Below are 23,357 nucleotides of genomic sequence, written 5' to 3' on the forward strand. Positions count from 1 at the left end.
AGCAAATGCAAAACTGAGTTTATAACCGGTAACTGTAACCCTCTAGAGAAATCATGAGCAGCGCTTACCTCAATAAAGTCCGCAGGGTTACTTTAATATACGTACAGAATTACTAAGTGATCACCTTAAATCCAACCAAGAAATAACTTAGATTTATAGACTATATTATTAGAAAAGCGATCGTTTAACCCCCAGGCAAATGCTATTTGTAGAGTGATGGATACCTACATTAACTAAGGCCTCCAGGCACTGCTGTGGAGATGTTACTCAATAAAAACCTCCTTAAACTGTTCTTAGGTGGCTTAAGTTTGGGGGAGGGAGAGGAGATACGTCAGACCCACTAAAATAAGAAGTCGAAGAGAAGCCCAAAGAAAATGCTTCAGTATTAATTATGTGTTTTATAACTGATTCGCCTGAATCAGCATGTTTGTTTGCAAGGGTTCAAAGCTGCCAACAACAGTCTAATCGTCTCCTCTTTTCAGATGACTGGATCTGGACACAATCTCCCAAAACTTGGCCAGTCTGTCTTACTCATAATTAAGGCTGAAGTGGCAATGCCAGGAATGTTTGCCATTTCTCCTCTTTTATTTCCGATGGATTCCCATTTTATTATTACTCTCGCAAAGCAATAATTGCCGCACATATTTGTGAAATGGATGGAATGCGAGGCAATTAGTTTTAATGATGTGCAAGACAAATCTGCATGACAGCAATTACCGCGACAATGTGTTCAACAGCCCAGAGGCAGGGCCCAGAGACAACACAGACAGGCAGCGACAGTGTGCGCCGCGGCCACGCAACGGGCTCCATGTGGGGTACATGTCGGGCCCGGAGTCGCTGACCTGTCCCCGCTATTGTCGGCGCAGGCGACATGTTTGTCTGGTGTCACTTCTGCGGGCCGAAAAAAAAAAACAAACCAAAACGGGTCACACGTCACACGATCGCGCGCATATCCCATCGTAAGCCAGCCGTGAACCTTCCTTTTATTGGCTTATTTTTCTGCCCCGTGCTGTTTCTCGTTTCAATTCAGACGGTTTATTTGAAGAATGCAGTTTCACACATTACCGAGTTCTCCCCCTGCAGCGTAATGTCACTGGAATCTGTGGCCCATTTGATCCACCGCTTCATCCCCAAACTTGAGGTTAAACAGACTCCGGACAAGGCGGTGGCACCCAGCCAGCCACTACTTTAGTTTGATGATGTATTTAACTCCTTGCCAAACAGAGCTCAGGCGATTCCTATTTTATCCCATGATGGAAAATTCGGATCACATACCAAGTTATACAAATCCACAACCGCATTTCTCTAAATGTGTATGCTTCATCAAAAAGAAGGGGGCTACATTTTCCTCAGGGCAGTTAAAAGGAAATGCTTGAATGAATGAGTTGGTTTAAATAAAATTTGCTCCACCGAAAGCAGAAGAGAGTGTCTGATATTTAATCCTCCCCAATTTGTTAGTTTTTCTCGTCATACCACAGGCTAACGATGCCTAATGCAGTGGTCATTCAATTAACGTGATCCGAGGGAACTGAAAAACAGAGCCTGATTTGGCTTTCTTTGTGGGAACATGTCTGTGGAAACGCAGTCGCCACTCAGCGCTGTCATGTTTCCCTCTGTCTCTAAAGTTTTGAGCCTCACGTCATCGGGAGCAGCATTTCTGCGGGGGTCCGGCGTGCTTTCGCTCAAGACTAAAGCAAACATGAAGTGGCCCCGGAGTCTGCGCGGGATCGCAATAACAGGAAGCGTGCAGCAGGTAGAGCGCTGTTCGCACCCAGTGGGGCCCTCTTCGACTGCCAGCACTCCTCATTGCCAAGAGCTGTGGCAGCGTTCCTGCCTGCGATCTGTCAGTGTCCACAGCATCTGTGTCAATAGCATTCCATAGCCCTGTTGACAGAGCGCCGCTGTTTGCTTTAGCCACCACAGACCAGTGGCCTGATTTACTGTTTGAGGACAATGCCATAAATCCTCAAGTGCCGTCTACTACATACATTTGTGTCACAAGATCGACAGCCCGTTTACTCGAAATCGTGCGCCACCGGCCTTCTAGTGCGTCAAGCATCTGGAGTGGACCGGGAGGATTTGGGGGTGGGCCGGTCGAGTGACACAGATTATTTTTCCATGACCATGAAATGACCTCACCGCTGCGTATTTGCAGACTGTTGATAAATAGTATGCGCTCATTCGTCTTTAAGTACACTAAGCCCCTTCAGATTTGGTTTGTTTTTCAAATAAAAGATGCAGCTCTGCAGGCCATTTCTTTGATGAAGTGTCAGCTATTTGCAGTTGGCCTTCCGTAACCAGTTTTTCCCATTCGCTCATTTTTTTTTTATGACCTCTTACTTTTATTAGCTTTTTAAGCTGCCCGTGTTACAGTGAAAGCTCACACTGGATTCTAGATCAGTGACCGGGGATATATTTAGGAAATCACTCCATTTGGAAATGCCGCCGGCGCTAAACTGAGCCATGAAACCCAGAGTATAAGCTTTACCTCACTGAGAAATTGGATAAGGATTTCGTGTAAGTGATCATATACGTTTAGACTAAACAGGGCAGTTAAAGACTCAAGGGAAATTGAACATGACAGCCCCTCCAGGTTTTCTCCTGAAGGAAAAAGGACAGAAAGATTTGAGGAGTGAAACTAATGGCCCCTTGATTGAATCAATTTAAAGTGAGCCCCGGTGTTGAGATCAGGGAAAGTCATTTCTGCTACTGCTCCTTCATAGGAGGGGGGCACATACTCCAACATGACCTGCTGAAAACTTGATCTCCATCTGTGCTCCCTCTTCAGCTGACTGCCAGCCCCCCTGCCAGAACCGTGGCTCCTGCAGCAGGCCCCAGACCTGCGTGTGTCGCTCAGGCTTCCAGGGGCCCCGTTGTGAGGAGCTGGCCCCGGAGCAGGTGTACATCCGAGACGGAGGCGGCCTGAGGCGCGTGCAACCCGGGACCAACCCTTTCCAGAGGGACCAACCACGGAGAAGGCCCTCGGAGAGGCAGGCCATTGACACCACCAGGGTCCAGACCCCGCGACCTGCGACCACCAGGCAGCCTGTCCACACTGTGTAAGTGATGCAGCTGTGCTTCCCCACTTCTGCTTATTATAGCCTGAAAGAGCCTCAGCTCTGCCAAATAAGGATTGGTCAAAAAATAACATTTTACGAGACGTCTCCATCAACTTTAAATTATGGCGGGTCATCAGAAAGTGGTGACATGCTGTGGGTACTACTTGAAGGGCAGGGACACGCTAGCACATGTCAGTCACAACAGCTTCTTTCTATTTTCTCAGTTATGTGCCTCTTACTCCCATCAGGCATTTGATGTCATGATTGTACATTATTTAATTCCATAAAATTGAAGTGATGAGGGTTAAATGGCTCTCAGATCTAAGTTTCAGCATATATAATGAAGCCTTGTCTTATTTTGAAAGGGTTGCTCTTGCAAACATTTTTTTTAAGGATTTGGTGAACGCATGTTGATATACTGCATGTTGGTGGTTTTGGTCCGGTGCCTTTTTCACTGAGTCCCATCTGTTCTAGCCACCATTAGTGTCACGCAGGACAGCTCGCGGGAAACAAATCGGCACACTTCGTATTGGAAATTATTTAAACGCTCTCGAGCAAGCAGTAGCTCATTGCCCTCGACGTTCAACGCTGGTTGTGTTTATCGCTGCAATAAATCAAACCAGACGAATGGGTTCACATGTTAAATCTCTAATACACTCTAAGTAAAGCAAATGCTGAGTGAAGCAAGTGTGAGTTTGCCGACGTTCGTCGACATGCTAGAAAAACGAATTAAAGTAATTCACGCAAAAATGTAGGAAAATAGAACAAGATTTACCAGACAGAAGTATTAACCCGTGCTATTTGCTATGAAAATAGAGCAGGGAGATGATATTTTCTTTAGGCTTTGACCAATTCAGGTTTGGGTTTTTGATTTATTGAAATAACTGTGACTATGATGTATCCATCTAATAATTGCTCAGACGAAGGCCTCTTCCAGTGCATTCACAGCAAATTCTCCACAGACTGCTAATCAGACAGGCCTAATAGTTTCTTGGCCTGAACATCTGACTGTTTAAGTTCCAATCTTGATGGAAATTACTTTATGACTTGATTAATCACTTTACCATGACTAGAACCATATCCACGATCAAGGACGCTGAAAGGGAGTAATTGTTTCCGGGAATATTTTGATGGACCATTATTGCTCACAGGTTCAGACTTATCTTGTCAAATTGTGCTCCACTTTGGACTCAGTCCCAGTGTGTTTCTAATCCAATCACACTCACCAAGTACCATAATTTGTTTGGGCAATGAGGTCATCATTCACTTTTTAGCCTGGTTTGTCATCTGGGTAATTTCACCTCACCAAACCACTTAAACATTCTCAATCACAGCTGACATTTATGGTGCCCTGCTTGCAAATTGTGAAGGCCTCGTGTCATTTTGTGCTTTCGCTGGTGTTGTGGAATTGTGCTGGCTGAGCCGTCCGCATGTTTGCGGTAGCTCAATGAAAATCTACTGAATGTTTTGGCAGATGGTTCATAAAAGAGTTTTAATGCATCCTCCTTCCTAAAACGATTATCTCGGAGTCATCGTAAATCTTCTAATCAATACAAGGCCTCTGATGACTGCACAGTTGCTATGCATGTGTTTTCTTTGTTCTTGACTCACAGGACATTTTTGAGCCCTGAGTCAGAGACCTGGGACAAATAGAAAGAGACAACTGCAGGTTCAACATCGTAAGAGGCAGACAGTGTTTCTGAGTCACAAATAATCCCCCTATGACTGTGTCCACTTTTTTATATTCCTGCTAAGGCTGACTAAGAGCTTGCGAGAGGTGCTGCTAAGTTCAAGATGAGCCATTTCCCCTGACTGGAGTGCAAAAATTCCCAAGCATTCTGCTCAGACTAATCCAATTATTATTTGAAACCAACAAGATTTTTTGTGAAATTCGCAGGACACAATAAACACTTCTGCCAAAACTGCCAAATGTCTTCACTTAAACATTAGTCAAAGAATTATTTGGATACTTGACTCTTACATCGGTGCTTCCAGGAAGCTATTTGGGCGCTTGTGTAATTCACATTTAAAACTCAGCCCCCGTAAACTGCCGCAAATGTTCGGCATTCTCTCGGCCCAGAATGATCTTGGAGGGGTGGAACAGCATTCCCTCCGGAGAAGTGGTGGATGCAAGTCTTGGTTTCATATGTCAGCCTGAGGTTCCACTGTTTGCGAAGCCAGGAAAGCACGAGCAATGTGAGGTCACAGAGAGTGAGAGTCAGATAGAGAGACAACACCAGTGCCAAGGCTCAATTAAGCAGTAAGAAGAGGAGCAGGGAGGACAGACCCCCGGGCTCAGATGAATGGTGTCGGCCTCGTCCCCCACTTATTTTTGAGGGGGCGGAGGTCACCCCATTCACGCAGCACCCAGCCAGTCTCCTTTCATTTGTCCCCTACTAGAGAAGGTGTGAGGTACATTATATGTCTTTCTTGGAGCGGCCTCGACTTGTTATATCAGCGGCACCCTGTCACTGACCCGGCCTGTCAAGTGGCGCCAAGAACAAGAAATAGTGTAGAGAAGGAATGAGACAGACAAGGAGGGAGAGAACAAAAACAATGATAATGATAAGAGGAAAAAAAAAATCAATTAGAGAGAGAGAAGGAGAATGTAATCTGTTCAGCTTTAAACGGTAAAGTGAGTGTTCGGGAAATGGGCTGAAGTCAGTTGAACTTGTGCTTTCCAGACCTGTTGCTTGGCCTCGCGTCTCGCCGTCCAGTCAGCTCTGATTCACAGCTATGAAACCCAACTGAGTTGCACGTGTCAGCAGGCGGCAGACAGGGAAAGTGTAGTGTCTGTGGTTGATTTTAAGAGGTTTGTCAACAAGTCAGTGCAGACAACGCTTAACTCAATTTCCACCATGCCGCAGCACCTCAACCTTGTGCGGCTAGACGCCGGCTTTTTCTGATTGGACGCAAGAGCGATTTTGTGGTCTGGTTATTCTTTCGGAGGGTAAGTGTTTTGACTAAACTACTCACTCACTAACCAAAAGAGGATTTCAGCATTTTCCTGCCCACAAGTAAGGATTGCTGCGTTAACATTTAAAGGGTAACTCCACCAATTTTACACAATAAAGTGTGCTCACATGCTTTGGGTAGTATGAGTGCACATGTGGAAAAAAAGTAGTAAAAATCCTTTTGTGGCTCCAGTGGAAGCTGCATTAAATCGGATAAATTGCCTCCAGAGATGTCCCTAAATGGCTGAGTTGCTTTGTGGGCAAACGTTGTCCACTGGCCTGTCATCTCACTGCTGTCACATGACCAGAAGTGAAACAGCAAAGCCAGAGATATGTCCTTTCTCACTCCACGAATGAGTCTTCCTTTTCAAAACCTGTCGACTACATTACCCACGATGCAGTTTAGCAGTCAGTGAGAGTGACGTCACTGGAGGCAATTTATCCGATTAAATGCAGCTTCCTCTGGAGCCACAAAAGTCTTTATTCTACTTTTTTCCCACATGTGCTACCCAAGACATATGAGAACACTTTATTAGTAAAATTGGTGGAGTTACCCTTTAAATGTCAACATTAAAATCCTGACTTGTGGGCAGGAAAATGCTGACATCCTCTTTTGGTTACTGAGTGTGCAGTTTAGTCAAAACACTCCAACAGAGTAACCGAACAGCACAGTAGAACTTCCAAATACTGTGAACACATTTTATGGAATAATATTGGTAGAATTTCAGTTTAAGTCAAGTAGATCTTGACAGTTTAACATCCACAGAAATTATTGTGGTGAGACACATGCATTATATCATTATAATCTCTTGTGGTAGCCATATTTTGGGCAATTCAAATAATTCAGCATACTTTAGCATTTAAAGCAACATTATGTAGAATGTTGGCATTTTGTGTCATTTGGCGCCCTCCACAGTTTCTGAGTGCAACACCATTGTAAATACAAATCCCAGGCAAGGTAAACGTGTGTGTAACGGTGTGATCCTACCCTCTCACTAAAGTTACATAGTGCAGAAACAAGTGATGGGGGGGACGGAGTGGCTGCGACAGACGCCACTCACCTTACTGCTTCTGTTCCATCAATATGATTTTATAGCTGTTATTTTAAGGTCAGAAAGTTACATAACATTGCTTTACAGTACCTCACTAAAATGTGGAAACAGCCCTTCAAAACATTAAGATGCTCTGTGTTTTGTCCCAGCAAATCTCAAGAATGATTTCTCCATCCCTATTGGCTGGCTCCATGGTGACAAATTTGTCCATCCAAAAAAAAAAAAAAAAAGTCTAACTCAGTTGGAATTTCTCTCATGTTGTCAGTCCTGTGTGACCACAGCTGCTTTCTGAAATGTTATTTTAAAGGATAAACTGTTTTGTGAATAGTCCTACTGAATTAATCCAGCACATTAGGAGTGACAGCCCAGTTGGGATGGACAAAACATATGAGGGGATTTGGGGGCATGGGAATACGACTGCTCTACTCCCTCTTCTTGTATTTCTGTCTCAACCTCTTCCTCCTCCTTTCTGACCATTTCAACTGGGTCCCGAAGGCCCCAGCTGCCCCCCTCTCTGTTGGATAAAACTGTAAAAATTTAAAATAGGTACATCCTATATGCAGCTGGCAAACAAATAACCGCTTCCTCTGGCTTTGCTGTGGAGCAAATGCATTTCACTGCTAAAAACCCGTGTTTCCTGTGAGCGCTGTGCTCAGCGGCAGCGAAGGGCTTGTCCCTGTCAGCACGAGATCCTGTGGCTCCCAGTATGAAGGTCAGGGCCAGTGGTGAACACTCCTGGCCAAGCTGGGACCGCGATAACGCACAGAGGACGCATTCAGCACCTCCTATGAGCCCTTCATGTCAGCTCCATACCCCCACCGCTCTCTGACATCAGTCCTCAGGAAACAGAGCAGGGCAGAGCAGGATGTGTGCAGCATGCAGCTCGTCCCTCCAAAGGTCATCTCTCTCTCTCCCTGGTCTCTGTTACATAATCGGACTAAGGACGGCTGGCAGCCGCTACCTGGATAACAGATCTGTGCACTCGCGCTGCATTCAGTCCGAGCTGTCATTGCTCCGCTACTGGAAGTCAGACACACAGTAGATTTGATTACTAGATGGCACGAACACTGAATTATTCCATACCACCATGATGTTGAAACGTTAAAGAAGAAGAGCTTATTTGATGTAAGGAACACCCCAACACACACACACACACACACACACACACACACACACACACACACACACACACACACAAAAACGGCCTCCATTTCAAACCCAATGACAAAACTCACATCGGCTCTGATGTTACGTCTCTCCAACCGCCTCCTCTCGTGCTGTCTCCTCTCAGTCGCGACAGATTATCATTACATTGACCTCCGGCATCACGGGACTGAGATAAGTATTTAGAGTGGCTGGACTTGGTCGGCTGCGCAGCTCTGAGTGGGGCTCAGCTGTGCTCTATCTGTCCCTCTCTCTCTCTCTTACACTAGCTGTTTTTCTTTATAGCCCTCTGAAAACCTGTGGCTTTGGTCACTGGGTCCTGTTTTTGACAGAGTGCACTTTGGACACTCGCGATGCGTTTGGGCCTTTAGTCACTACAGTACGATACGAGAAGATACAATACAACACTGTGATAGAGAGAGGATGGCGATGGAGCCATCAATTGATTCCAGTGAGTCCCACACAGTGAGGTACACACAATATAAATTTGGAGATAGAGCCGCCGATAATCAGAAAGTTGGATGAGTTTATCTTCATTCGAAATGTTTCCGATTTAATCTCAATGCATCAATGTCTGTCTTGGCCCATTTGGTGAAATAATTGCTCTGCAGAATTTTGCAAAGCACAATTTGCTTCGGGGATGATTACAGATGTGGTCGCACCCAGTAACATATGACGAAGGAAAACAAAAACACCCTGTAACATGGAGCAGAACGACCCTTAAGAGGGTGATGCATACTGCTTTCTCTGCATTAACTGTTTTGCTTATATATCAGCCCCACCGTTTGCCCGGTGACTAATCGGGCTGGCGGTTCTGTGGCTTGTTGACTCAAGGCTTTGCACATAGCCACACAGCCGTTTCTCAGAGCAAATTGTGGTTATAGTGGGAGTTCTCCATGTTAATCATGGATCACTGGTTGCTTTCACTCCCACTCCAGACAAGCCACACCACCAGCGCTGACGGGAGCCACTGTCAAAACCCTCTGGGTGACCTCAGCACCTGTATAGAAATATGACTTGACTATCATCACCAGCGTTCTCGGTAGTAACGGCTGCTGAATAACATGACGCTGACTAGAACAGAAACGTGGAGCTTGAATAAAATATGATCACTGAAAGGTGGAAGTGGGAATTCGCTCAGCAGTGTTCTCATTTCTCAGTTGAGAGGATGATGAATTAGAAGAGGAGCCAGAATCCCACAGTAGCTTTCCATCTCATAATCCTCTTGATGTCTTTGATCAGATGTGTGTGTGTGTGTGTGTGTGTGTGTGTGTGTGTTCTTAAGACGAAAAAAATACATCTAAACATTCAGCCTGGGAAAGTTTCCTTACAGTACAACCTGGCAGTCTGCTTTGCTGCTCATTGAGGACGTGTCTAGAATCATCCTCTTGTCTTGCTTTTTTCGCCTGCTGCCAAAACAGGGGAGGCCTGCAGACAGGGAGTCGGGCTAACACGGAGTCAAAGGCTAAAGTGCAGGGTAATTCCCACAGGTTGTATGCGCTGCTCTCTCTTGAATAGGGGCTCTATCTCGCTTCTAAACCAGGCACATGACAGCACATGTAGAGCTGTGATTTGTATCCCTGCATGGGTGGCGGGTAGACTGGGAATGAACTTGACCGGGGGTCAGCTGAACTGGCTTTCGTGTTTGTGTAGTGTGCTGGTTCTCTAAACTTTACCTTTGCCCTGACCCCCCGAGACCCCGGTGAGCATTTCCGGAGCACGGCTGGACATCCTCTGCCACGGTTTTTGTGTTGTTTGTGGGGGGGACACTGTGCACCTCTTCTCCTGTCGGTTTAACACGAACAAAGTGCAGGTTCAGCCGTGGAGGCCACCCTGTCCTCAGGTGAACTCTCCATGCTACAAAAGGCGAGGAAAATATATTAATTTTGCCTAACATATGAAGGTACAAAATGAATCGAGATTGTTTCAGCATATGTTGTTGGACGCTTCTTTTTTTTTTATACGAGTGTCTAAATTCTACTGTAGATTTTTCAATGTGAGCGAGCTTAGCACACAACGATTTTGACCGAGCCAGGGCAGGAAGAGTTGGTGCTTTTCTTTCTACAAACACAGAGCCAAACGAGTCCCATGAGTGTTTGGCTTCCTGCTAGGCCAGAGGGAACAAAGGACCATAGAGAACTCAGCGCTCAGCGTGGGACAGATATGTCTTTCTCTCTCCCTCCATCCCAACTCTCCAAAGCCCCATCCGAAACACACTCTCTGAGCCGCGGTTTGCCAGCAGAGCCCGGCGTCCGCGGCCAAATCCTTCTCATCGAGTAGGCCTGTGCAGTTTGCAGCTGTTGGAGGGACAAATACTGTACAGCAGTTATAGGAAGAGGGGCGCCTATCCCAGAATGCACTCCAAGCCTCCAGCTCCGGAGCTGAGGCAGATGGAGACAGCATCAATCAGGCTCATCTCCCAGATATGGGGCGCGGTGTTGAAAGGATGAATTAGCAGTATGGCCCGGCGTGGAACCACTTAATCCAGTCAGATGTCAGGATGTAGAGTCCCTGCGGGGCCGAGCCGCGGCGACAAAGTTAGAAATCACAATATGAATATGATATTAATATTGTTAATGCGACAACCTTGTAGAGATGTCTCTTGGTACTTGAATATATATATATACTGGTATCAACACAATAAGACTGTTGAGAAATAATGATCAGTTTTGTTGATAAAATGTCAAAGGTATCAGAGCATTTGAACTAGAATTTGAAGTAGAACAACCTGGTAGGTGGAAAATTGCATCACTTTACTGTAAACGCAGCCTTTGCAACCAGGAAAAGGCACCACACATCACAAAATGATGATACCCACAATCTAAGACAGTATAATTTCATACCAAGAAGACAGTGTATCATTACATGTGACAGCCATATCGCAATTTCGATGACGTTTCGATTAGTTGTGCAGCAGCATTTTCCTCTTTCAAATACAGATGTCAAAACTCGACTTTGTGCTGGCCTTTTCCTTGTCTACATTCTTTCCTCGTGTTCTGTAACCCTCTGGTAAAGTTTTTTTTATTGCTTTTTTAAACCAATGTTACGGTCGTGTTCAAAAACTCCCTCTATCACCTCTCCCGTTGGAAACCCTCCTCTCCGAGCAGTCCGACATATGACACTGAGCAGCGTAGGCACAGGCTCAGTCAGCACTTTGTAATGGCTCTTCCTGCTGACCTGTCTTGTGGCATTTTACTAAGTGAATGATCAGAGCAACTACAATAAACCGGAGGGTATTGAATAGCCTCTCAGCTCGCCATGTCTCCAGGCATTTTGATTCTGGCCCCTGAACCACAGCAACCACACTGCTTTTTTGGATTTCTTAGAGCTTGAAAAAGCCCACTTTGAGAATACTGAGGTGAAAACAGACAGATTGGCACCGTTACTCGCCCCCTGGAGATAAAAAAGGAACTGTTTATTTCACAGCTTTTGGCCTGCGATGGAGTAGACGGCAGTAGTAATATGTTTTGATCACGTAGCGTCTGAAAACCTCAATGAGGTCGGACTTACAGAAAATCTATTTTCATGCCGGCGGTGCTGGAAGTTATACCTACAAAACTTGAGTGGAACTTCATCTCCTCATTTGTCTGCCTAGCACTTTGGCTGATCCGAATTACAGTCTTTGCTAAATAAATTTCTCGACAACCTTTGCTGCTTTTAGTTGTGCTCTAGGCCCAGTTGTTGCTCTAATATAAGCCTCGTCTCCCGGGGCGAGAAAAGAAAAAAAACTTTCTGAATCAATCCAACCCCACTGTAATTCATTTCACCCCGCTCTGGCTGCTACTAGCGGGATTCCTGGAAGGCCGTCCAGACAGAGAGAACATGATTTAATCCAGCCTCTGTGGCCGTTGCGATAAGCCTCAGACACACCCAGATTTTCACAAGGGGAAATATTCTGCCAGGACCCACAATTATCCAAGTCATAATGACTAGAGATGTTATCAAAGAGAGACTGGGCCTTAATTGCTCACCGATGTTTGGCCTTAAGCAGCCACGTATTTGAGAAGAACTTGTCCTTGTTTCGGGAGAACGGAGCTTATCGTTAAAGTGCTGCACATGTTCCTGTGACGAGGTGTTTTCCTGTTGGTCCCAGTTTATAGAATGGGACACATTAGACTACTGGCAATGTGAAATTAAATTTCCATGGACCATTCTGTCAAAATGTAATAATTTTGTATTTTTTTGTGCACCCCGACAATTCCCTGAACACTTGCAGATGACATTATTGATTCATTATTAATGTTTGGAGGGAAAAAAATCTGTTGTTTATTGCCTGTTTGCCCAGACATATTTTTCAGATTTCACACTTTCATTGCTGCTTTTGTGGCGCTGATTGCGAGCCAGCCTCATTTAACTCTTTTATTCCTACATTTTATGACCTCTCTGATGTTCAATCATAGTTGAGTTTCAGCTTGAATATTCTGCTCTAAGGCACTTATATATTTGTTCCCAATGTCTGATCAGTAGCAGCAGAGCCTGACTGATCATTTGGCCCATACTATTGGCCTTGAGTAAGTATTGGCCTATGACAGACATATTGATATTGTTGTAAATGATGTGCAGTATGGGCCAATACTGACTGTTTTTTAAATGTAACATCAAGCATGAAAGATGCTTGGGTGTGGTTATGATTATTAAATTCCCAGTGAAATGTACTGCTTTCAGTGCATGCTTTAACAAAGCCGGCCTCCGTTAAGTATGAATCTTTTTGTGTTTGACAGGAACACACCAAAAAAATGGTAATGCATACATTTTGTGTATGTAAAATATAAGCATTGGTATCATTTTTGTAATTGTTTTGCTCCCCAATATCAGTTTTAGCACTGGCCTCAAAATTCCAGTATCAGCAGGGTCCTAGTGAGAAGATAGATGCCACTCTCATGCCTGTTAATAGGAAGATGGAGCCACTAACTAGTTAGCTTAGCTTGGCTTACAGACTGGATAAAAAAGGGGGAAACGGCTAGCCTACCAACTCTATACCTCACAAAAAAGCTTCATATTCAACACATCAACATGAGAGTGTATGGTATCAATCTTCTTAGCTGACTCTTGGCAAGAAAAGGGATATGTTTTTTCCGCCCAAAAATCTCAAACTATGCCATTAACACAACATCAGTGGTCTTTCTGTGAGTTTTAACAATATGATGCAAAGTTCACGTGCAAGTTTCATTATTATCTTGCAAAACAAGCTGTAAGAAATAGCCAGTGTAGGTTTAAACATTTACTACCAGAGATTAAACATTCGCAATAACCTATAATTTAGGGTAAGACTTTAATATGACAGAGGCTGGTGTCAAGTTATTTTTGAATTTCCAATGAACACAACGTTTACCGCCGTGCCACTGCATGACCATGTTGCTAAGAGGGACACACAACAACAGTATAATGAAAATGCCCTATTTATTGGTGCATGCTTAAGTTCAAACCTCAGGATTTTATTGAAAGAAACACACGGGGAGCTCAGTGGTGAATGATGAATGGATGAGGGTGTTCTGCATAAAGCCTGAGGAATGGTTTGTGTAACCACAGTGGGGTTTGACCACTGGTGGCACAGATGGTTTGTTGCGCTGACTGGGTGGGTAAGAGAGGATTAATTCTCTCTCAGCCCGCAGAGACTTCTTTCACCTCCTAAAATACACCAAGGCTGTTAAGACCGACCAAATTCTGAATTAAACTTTTCCCCCTCTTTGCCTGTGGGCCCTGAGAGTGAGATGAAACATGGAAAAAACTCCCATCCTCTCGAAGTACAAACAAAATCGGCTTAAAATATCCAATTAGTAATTAAATCCTTATCAAACATCAGATATTAGAGCTGACGTTTTGCTAAAACAAATTCTGTTGTGGACAGGTCATACTTGGAACGGGAACCCTAGTCAAACTATGATTGGTATCTTTACTGCTAATCTTGAATGTTCTCTCTTTTCATAGCCACATTGTAGTTAATGTCTTCGATGTCACAGAGATTCATAACACTGTTGGGCTTTGTATAGCAAAACATGAACAAGACTCAAGTGCGTGTGTCTGCTAATGTTCTTGAATAACACCTCCCGGGACCAGTTTCAGCCGTCTGCGCTCTCCTTCCTTGCCTGCAAGCTCGAGTCTGTGAAATGTGGAGCACCATCTGTTGTTAAGCTTTTAACTGAAAAACATCTCTCTCTCTCTCTCTCTCTCTCTCTCTCTCTCTCTCTCTCTCTCTCTCTCTCGACATTCTCAAATTTAAGATTGAGAGCAGGAAGATACGTTATCTCCGTCCGTTTCAAGGTGTTTCCCAGTTTAATGGTGGCCTCCCCTGAAAAGTGTTTTTGGAAATCGTTGGCTGCAAACCATATCTCTTAACTGTTGCTTTGCCACTTGGTGGGGAACACTTTGCTTTGGGATGGGGCCAGCATGCTTTTTGGCATCCAAAAACTGTTTGTGCCCCTCGCACAGTGCTCCTCGAAGCTCACGGTCCTCCCTCTTTGACTGCAAACCTGCATGTCCCAAATACACTCATAAATCTTCTCTTCCTTTGTTGCCAAGAGTGTTTGCAGTGGTTGAGCAGTACAAAGTTTTCTTTGTTTCGGCTGCTGTTTGCACAATTTTTTAGATTTCTGCCGTTCCCTCCAGTTAGACTGATGATCTGCGTATTAGGCAGGGCAGGCTTTGAAATTAACAATAGTCTTCAACGCCTCCTCTGAATGAGATGAATGTGTGTAATCTTTGACTTACACTTGGTCTTTGATGACCGTCATTTACTTTCCCATTTAGCAAGTAGCCTTCAAATTGCCCTAATTATGTGCGGTTCTTATGTAATGCAGGCTTTTTGGCTGACGCTCTGTGTTGGAAAGAGGTAAATGGAACCATTAAACGTTTTGTTTAAATAAAAAAGAATAATGACTTGATTTTCCTCGGCAGGGTCGAACGACTCTTGTGTTGATTGGTCCCAAACCCACCGACGGTTCCAGAGGTTTGCCACTCGTCACTCTGGAAGTCAGGTTTAGTCCAACACAAAGAGAATTTTGACGGGACAAAGTGACAAGGCTGGGAGCTATCGGGTTATGCGGTGTGACCCAGACTGGGGTGCTCATGCCAGACACTTCTGCCTGCTGTCAGACTGGCTTGTTTAGACAGTCTGTTCAAAGCCAAATGGCTCCATCCAGCAACCAGACAAGCTCCTCATATCAGTCTATTTTCTGCATTAGCGGTAATAAGCCAACAATCCGAGCCATTAGATGTGGGTTCGGACTTTGGTATTCTCAAACAAATCAAAATGAAAAACGAGCGTTGCCAAGGCAGACTTGTGCTAAGCCTCAAGTGCTGAGAGGGTGGCTGAGAAACCATTTAATATCACAATCCTTTACCTCTATCCATCCTACGTCCTAAGCCCAGAAAAACTAGGTTCTCTGTCTGAAGCACATTAGTCATATCTGACAAATGTGCTTTATTTCACTCAGAGATTTATAGAGAGAGAAGATAGTGAAAGCACCTCAGAGCCTGATCTGTTAGTGAATGAATCAGCTGTGGCCCATACGTTACTGCACAGTGCTTCACATATAAACACTGTTCTGGCCCCGTCATGCAGATGGTTTAAGATGTAAACAGTAGGCCTATTCCTGAGGATCTGGGTCACTGCGTGTATGTGTGTGGGTGAATGTTAGCAGTGAACAGGACCATCAGATAAATCCAGAGTGTTCCCGTCTACCTAGGAAGCTCCTGCGTTCCGGTGGGCAACTTGAAGAAACAATACAGTCACCACTGGGATGATGGGAAGTGGTGTGTTCCAAGCCCTGAGTATGGGGGCTTCCTGGCACTTAACCAAAGCCACTTTACTGATTTTCTCCATGTGACCCTCCCGTCTACTCCAGCGCATGCTCATGAAAACTTCCAAGTTCGCCACCTGTGTCTGGCTATTGGGTTCAATTACCGACATGGGTTATGTACCACATCAGCAGAAACTCCAAGATCAGAGGGGTTTGTAGCCTTTTTGACTGTCCCCTAGTTCTTGGTACTGACTTGCATTTTCACAGTTCTTGTCCCTGTGCTGGTTGTGCTCTAAATGGACTCCTCTCCAACACATCTGGGTCAAAAGGCGCGGCTGGGACCGCTGCCTGTCATTCCTTCACAAGAGCCAAAATTCACGTGTCGTAATGCCGCAATGAGTTCAAAGATACTGTATGTAGCAGCTAAGTTGGAAGCTTTATCGATGTTTCCTGCACTGTGGGGATTCTTGGACGTCACTTTGATTTGTAATTTCCTAAAATATGATGAGGTTGAGTTCAAACTGCTTTCCGTACATATGAAATGAATGATCGTGATGAGTGAAAGAGTGGACAGCGCCAATGGCTTTAAGTCTTACTTGGAGGCCTATTTTGCGATCGGAAACCAAACTGACGCTTTGATCAAGACTTTGGACTGAGATTTATCAGCGTATAAAAACTGATTGTTTCCCTTTGCATGTAATTATTTAGCAAATGTTCTAAACATGATATAATACATAGAATGCACTAAGCCCACTCAAGCCTGCTGCTTAATGCAAGTGAATCTCCCAAATGTAATCACAATGTTTTTTTGGCCTTGTGATTTCAACATCATGTGTGTCCCAAATGCTCTTTCTTTGGCGTTTTGCTCGTATGTTCAATCACAAGAGTTGTCTTGAAGTATTCTCAAACACTTTATGTCGCAGAGTTATATCTGAAGATTGATTCAAATGTCATTTCTTTGAGTTGAGTGTTGAGCTAAAGCTGGGTGGTGATCAGCTTAGTTTCGCATGTAGACCGGAGACAGGGGAAAAGGTCACATCCAGCACATCTCAAGGTCTGTCTTTTTAATGCTTTGGTGGAAGTTACCTGCTGTTCTCTTGGAAAAAATCATGCGCCTGATGAAGTGACTTTGTAGACTCATGTCACGGTGTGGTTGCCTGAAAGTTAGTGTCAAAGTGGCCCAAACCCGAGCACAAAACTTCTGGGTGTATTAGATTATTATTATTATTGTGAAAAACATGTTTCCTCTGGTCTCTATAAGCTGATCCTCCCTTGCCGAAGAGTATGTCGAACTCAGCTGGAAATTGGCTAACTAGTTAGCTCCGCTTCGGTCCGCCATGCAGTGGCGTTTGAAGTGAGTTTAACATTGATAATATTACGATGGAGCTTGGTTGTCACATTAAAAAGTCTGGAAACGTGCAGACTGGAGACAGAGACGATGCGAATAATGTCCAAGAGATTGGAGACTGTGCTGGAGACAAACACAGCTTTCACTAGCTGTTAGTCATTAGCTACATGGTAGTAACTGTAACAGCACAACAACAAGCTAACATTATTCAGACACACTAACCATTCTGAAAAGTCCTGCTGCAGCCACAGAGTCTGGACCACGGATGGGTTTGGGGCAATGCATTTTGAATACAGTGTTGAATTCTTCTTTTTCAAGTTCAGTTGTTGATATTTTGTTGTTTTTTTTATGGCTGCTCTCTTTGGCTCTTTACCCGCTATGTAAATGTTCCATAGTGTTCACCAGCTAATGCCAGTCTCTAACTTTGTCCTATCTGTGCTGGTCGAATCTTTTTCACTGGCAACGTTGATGTCACATGTGAAAGTGAACCAAAACAGTAAAATTAGGGGCTATAAAAACTAAAACAGTGAGCCGTTTCACTGAAAGCCACTGTAGACTTTAGAGGAACTCCAGAGACCCATAATAGTAACTTCTGTAATATTGAAGGTGGCTCAACTTACAGCTTTTAAATATTTAAGCTTTTGGTTAACAGTTAACAGCAACATCGGGAATGATAACGCTTATGAAAGACAAATTTTGCAAATCCTGTATATTTTTCCAATTATTTTTGTTTGACTCATTACAGTCTTTGCACCATATGCTCGTTCAGCAGCTGTCCCATCAACACCAGCGGTGATTTAATTAAAACTGTATGGCCATCATTTGATACCCCAAAACATATTTCCCATCTGTCTGTTCAAACCGTGTTCTACGTAATCTTGGCAGAGGTCTTCCAAATTGCTTTCAAGTCACCCAGAACGAGGCGGGGGGATGGTTCCTCCTTGGATCGCTGGGGCCTTGAAGTTCCTAACGATTACATCAAATGTTGGGAGTGAGTCGCGCTTGCCCTCGCCGCCCCCTGATCTGCAGGCAGAGAGGGCAGCAGTGAGCTCATGCTGGGAGGAAGTGGCTTTGCCATTGAAAGTGAGAGAGAGAGAAAGTGCAACATCTGGCTAAGCCTATGGGAAGCGAGGCAGGATGCTCGAGGGCCAGGTGTCACTGTAAGCGATGGAAAAACCCAATCGTAATTTAGATTGGACAGTGTAAGTCCTTACCACCTTGACACTGGCACCCCTTGTTTCCCCGTGTCACATCCTATCTCCGGGACCCACCCTGGAGATTGAGGATCTGGGTCAGCAGCTGTCAGCTATAGGAGTTGCCTGTCGTCTTTCGTAAAAGGTGACGTCAGAAACCATTATCAAATGTTTGTCTCCCTTTTCCCCTTCTCGTTTACCGTCCTGTTCCCCTTGGCAGCAGGAATGCGGTTCATACTGTGTGAATAAAGGGACATGCATAGGCTTGTGCTGCATCTAGCACAGCTGGGACTGGGTGTGTGTGTGTGTTTGTGTGTACACGTATGCATTTCTGAGTGTTTATTTGCCCGATTATCGTTGTGTGTTTGTGGGTCGACAGAACTGATTCTGTGTGTAAATACGTGGTGTGTGGCTAAAAACCACATGTTATAAATGTTAATGCATGGTTTATATCCATTTGGGGTTTGATTACAGCCTCAATTACCTTACAGGGCCACAGGTGTGCTTTGTAGAGCTGTTCCTCTGATCTACCCGATGTGCTCCATCTTTGTCTTGCTCTGCTGACTGTCTGTCAGGGCAGATCAGTGGGATCCAGATGTTTTTTTGCAGGGCCTGAATCCCAGCACTCCCGGGGCTTTCTCAGACCCTCGGAGCAAAGGTAGGCCCGTCTGCCTGTCTGTCTGAGAGGCACGCGCCTCCCCCAGGTCACTCACATGAGCTCAGCTTCCAGGTCGTGCAACATGGGCTCAGTAATTGACCCAAATCAAATGCTCACTGGTGAAAAAACGTGCCCCACGCAGCCCTGGACGAGCTTTGTTCTTCGACCCTAGTTTTAATACTTCCTCCGGCCCGGTGTAACGCTCAGGATGTTGCTCCCTGGTTGTCAGACAGACAGTCAGACAGAACAGGGAGTTCATAATCTAGTCAAGCAGACACAATGGGTGATGGAAAGGTTTTGCAGTCCTGATGGAAAGATCTAATGTGTTTAATCACACACTCTTCTCCTGAGACAAGCGGAGCAGCCACACGCACGCACACATGCACACACGCCCGCCCGCACGCCTGCACGCACGCACGCACACACACACACACACACACACACACACACACACACACACAGTGGACCCTGTGAGTCTCATTCCCCTTGGTTGCCTGACATTTTTTGTTAATCAGCGATGGTAAATCTTGCGAAATTTCTTTAATGCCAAACAGAATCTTCCAATAATTAGTGAGGGTCATGGCTCTCCGACTTTAAAGCAGATGTTCATTTTGAAAACCCTATGTGCTTAAAGAATGATATGGTAGTATTTATCAAATTAAAGCAAAATTATTTCCAAATCATTGTGTCTCATCTATAAAATCAATTAAGCAAGGCTATGACCTCAGACGGCATGTTTTTCTCTTAGGAATATTATTTTCTGCTGCACACACCGACCACGCTTGAATGGATTTCATGGTGATGCACATACGTTGCTGATGGGTGTATCTTTGAGAGTGTATATATGTGCGGCACATTAGTGTTCGTCTGAGGTCATATGTTTAAGGTCTTGTGATGATGTGATTGACAGGACCCAAGTGAGACGTGGACCCCCTGACTCCTCCCCTCAGCAGACCGGGACCTCCCGCACTGTGAAACGTTATCCATCATCGTCTGGGCCTATTACCTCCAATGCTCTACCTAATGGCAATGGCTACGTTAACGGCAACAGGAACTGGCAGGGACACAGAAACACTCACAGGCCTACAGGCGACAGCCAGCTACAGGGACAGTTCAACAACGCATTATTACCAGCAGGTAAGAGCAAGAAATTAAACATATCTGTTGCTGAATGCGAAAGGAATATCCAAAAACTTGGATCGGTTCTCACTTTACATGCATATTCAACATTTCCACTCTCCCTGGCCACGTCAAAACAAACACGGCCCACTCCAGCTCGGCTCACAGAGGCTGGGAGACGTACATACACATGCTGTGGTGTCATCGTTAAATGGAACATTAGCCACAAGAAAAAAACTTGGCAGCGTCCCAGGCTGCACTTCCCTTCTCCCACTGTCCACCCAACCCACCCCCTCTGTGGTCTGCATCACAGCAGACAGACAGACGTTTGATATCAAAGCTGTGTACAGAGTGTGAGCATGTGCTGCTGAAGAGGAGTGTGTGTGTGTGTGTGTGTGTGTGTGTGTGTGTGTGTGTGTGTGTGTGTGTGTGTGTGTGTGTGTGTGTGTGTGTGTGTGTGTGTGTATGTGTGTGTCAGTTACACACTTTGATATCTTTGGGAATCTGCGCTGTCACCTCTCTGACATGACAGGCACTGAACCCTGGCGCCTCTACCCACAACAAAAAGAAATGTGATCTTGTCTGTCCTAATTTTTATTCTCCCTTCCTTACTTCATCCTCCTCTGATCCACTATCCAGCACACACAGCTGTCTGCTGTTCAAGCTTCTCTTGTTTTTGAGCCCTGTACCAGAGCAACGGCTGTTGAACGGCTTCCCACCATTACACAACCTTAGCTTGCACTCACGCTCTCTTTGTCTCCTTCACACATACACACATCCAAAACACCTTCTCCCAAAGATAAAGGGCTTGGAGCCCAGCCCGATACCTAATAGTATTCTCTCCCTCATTTGCTGGCCTGTGGCACATCGCTCATTCAGCTGCAGCGTGCCACTGGCCAGCCATCAGCACACACCCTCGCACACTTATAAACCTCCCTTTGCCCAGACTGGGAGTGTGTCACAGTCGAGGCTGACGGAGGAAAGGATGCAGCTCGTCTCCAGCCTGTCTCTGCTGCTGCTCCCTCTCATCCAGGTGTGTGTGTGCTTTCCAGGGGCCAACCTCACCTCCAATCTGGACCGCATCAAGATAGTCTTCACACCCATGCGGTGCCGCAGGGTGTGCAACGGCGGGCACTGCTACAACAGCTGCGAGAAGGGAGACGTCACCACAGTTTACAGCGAGACGTCGCAACACCACCAGCAGCAGCAGCCAAAGAACCAGGGCTTCAGACTCTGTGAGTGGCGCCTGAGGGGCCTTAACCCTTGTCTTACTCCTCTGCTCGTCATCCTCTTTACTTCATCTTCGTCTTCTTCTTCTTTCTTTCTCTTCCCCATTCTCTCATGCTCCCTCAAACACTGCTCCTGTGTCTCCATCCCACTTTTTCATTGCTTTTTTTATGGGGTGATCTTGACAAAATAGGTTCCCAGTGGCATGCTGTCCGTTCTGAATACCGAGCTCAGAGAGGAGGTAGAGTGGTGCACATGAGAGCTGAGAGCAACGCTAAAAACTCTCCCTGTCACACAGAAAGGGAAACAGGGGAAGCGGGAGAGACAGGGGTAGGCCAGATTAAAAAGCGGTCTGTGTAAAAAGGGGGCTAATCTCCCCCCCTACACACACACACACACACACACACACACACACACGTGGAGCTGGTGGTCCCACGCTCCCAACACTTAGCCCCATCTCTTTGCGGTTTACACCTCGCGGTTGGCCCCGCCGTTAACCATTTAACGTGCTCCCTGGGAGAGCAGGAATGAATGAAAGAGGAGAGGGAGAGGCAGAAAGAGAGAAAGAGTAGCAGCATGAACAGGATTTTATAGGGATTACATTAAACCTTCCATTTATCCAGGGGGCTTTGCTCCAAATTCACACAGGAGTGTCCATGGGAAGGGAGGGGGCGGTCAATGCCAAGGGGAGGGTCGTACCCCTGCATGTTTCTTAGTTTTCTCATCAGTATAAGGGTCCGGCTAAGGCTCAGACTAATTACTGCTCATGGATTAGAGGGTGCACATACCACACACATGCACCTCACATCTCACACGAATACAAAAAGTCACACGAACATGCAACCCTCACCTAAGTGCGCCAGGCTCTTCGGAGCGCCGACTTATGAATATGTAAACAGGTTGATGTTGCAGATTTATGTGCCCATTAATGGGGCTTTGGAACATGCTGCAGATATTCCAAACACTTCAGCGTCCTGGCAGAGGCCTTCCGCAAGATTACATTCCTGGCACCCCCGCTTCTGCCTGAGTTTGTTTTTATGCCCCGTTTTTAATTCTCGAGAAGTCTCCCTTCATTATGTTCAAGCATGTGTTAAAGAGTGTGTTAAAAAGAGATTGCTCTCCATTTAGGCCCCGCATCCTGTTATTGCTCGGGGTGTGCGTGTTCGTCGAGGAATGTCAAGTGGACAGCAAACAGTTATCTCATGCTGTTGTTATGTTCCTTACGCGGTGCCGTAAAATCTGGCTGGATAATTACAACAGGCTCCCTTGATACGCACCCTGTGTGCGACACTTTACTTTAAAGCCCGATATTAGATTGGGCAGAAGTCTTTTTATTGAGTGAGAAGTGTGTGTGTGTGTGCGTGTGTGCGTTCTGCCGTAAGAGGTTGTTAAATGGACAGACAGATAGTCAGACAGGCAGCATGGTGTGCAGTCGACAGTAGGTTGTTGTCTAAGAATAGTTCCTGCCCCTATGCTGAGGTGGGACTGGCCTGACACAGACCAGTGCAGACCTGCATCCCACATGGAGAGGATTTAATAGCCGATAATTTAGCCAGCATGTCTAATCACACTGGACTTCTTTCAGTCTCTCTGTCTGCCTGACCCTGTCTTTTTTTTTTCCCCAAATTGTTGTCTCTTTCCTGTTTTTAATCTAGTCCTAATCACTTTCATTCCCTATCTGTTGCTCTTCTATTCTTATTCCATCCCTCCCTCTCTTCCTCCGCCAGTCTCACTGTTGTTAATGCCATGTGACAGGGAGCTCATTCCCTACATGCCATCGAGACTGTCCAGAGTCTCTCCTCTCTTCTGCCTGCCTTCACCCTGTTAGTGCGTTGCCGTCTGTC

The 23,357-nt window shown here is 45.4% G+C and overlaps 1 protein-coding gene across 1 annotated transcript in view; it reads left to right on the forward strand.

Annotated features, from left to right (window-relative positions):
• Positions 1-23,357, forward strand: part of LOC119004987 (latent-transforming growth factor beta-binding protein 2-like) — a 93,216-nt gene that overhangs the window by 15,135 nt on the left and 54,724 nt on the right. Inside the window, exons 3-5 of the mRNA XM_037072347.1 lie at positions 2,789-3,059; positions 20,078-20,304; positions 21,339-21,521. Of these exons, the coding sequence (XP_036928242.1) occupies positions 2,789-3,059; positions 20,078-20,304; positions 21,339-21,521 (681 nt within the window). The remainder of the gene's footprint in view (positions 1-2,788; positions 3,060-20,077; positions 20,305-21,338; positions 21,522-23,357) is intronic.

The sequence above is a fragment of the Acanthopagrus latus genome, chromosome 16, assembly GCF_904848185.1.
Source record: "Acanthopagrus latus isolate v.2019 chromosome 16, fAcaLat1.1, whole genome shotgun sequence".
NCBI lineage: Eukaryota > Metazoa > Chordata > Actinopteri > Spariformes > Sparidae > Acanthopagrus > Acanthopagrus latus.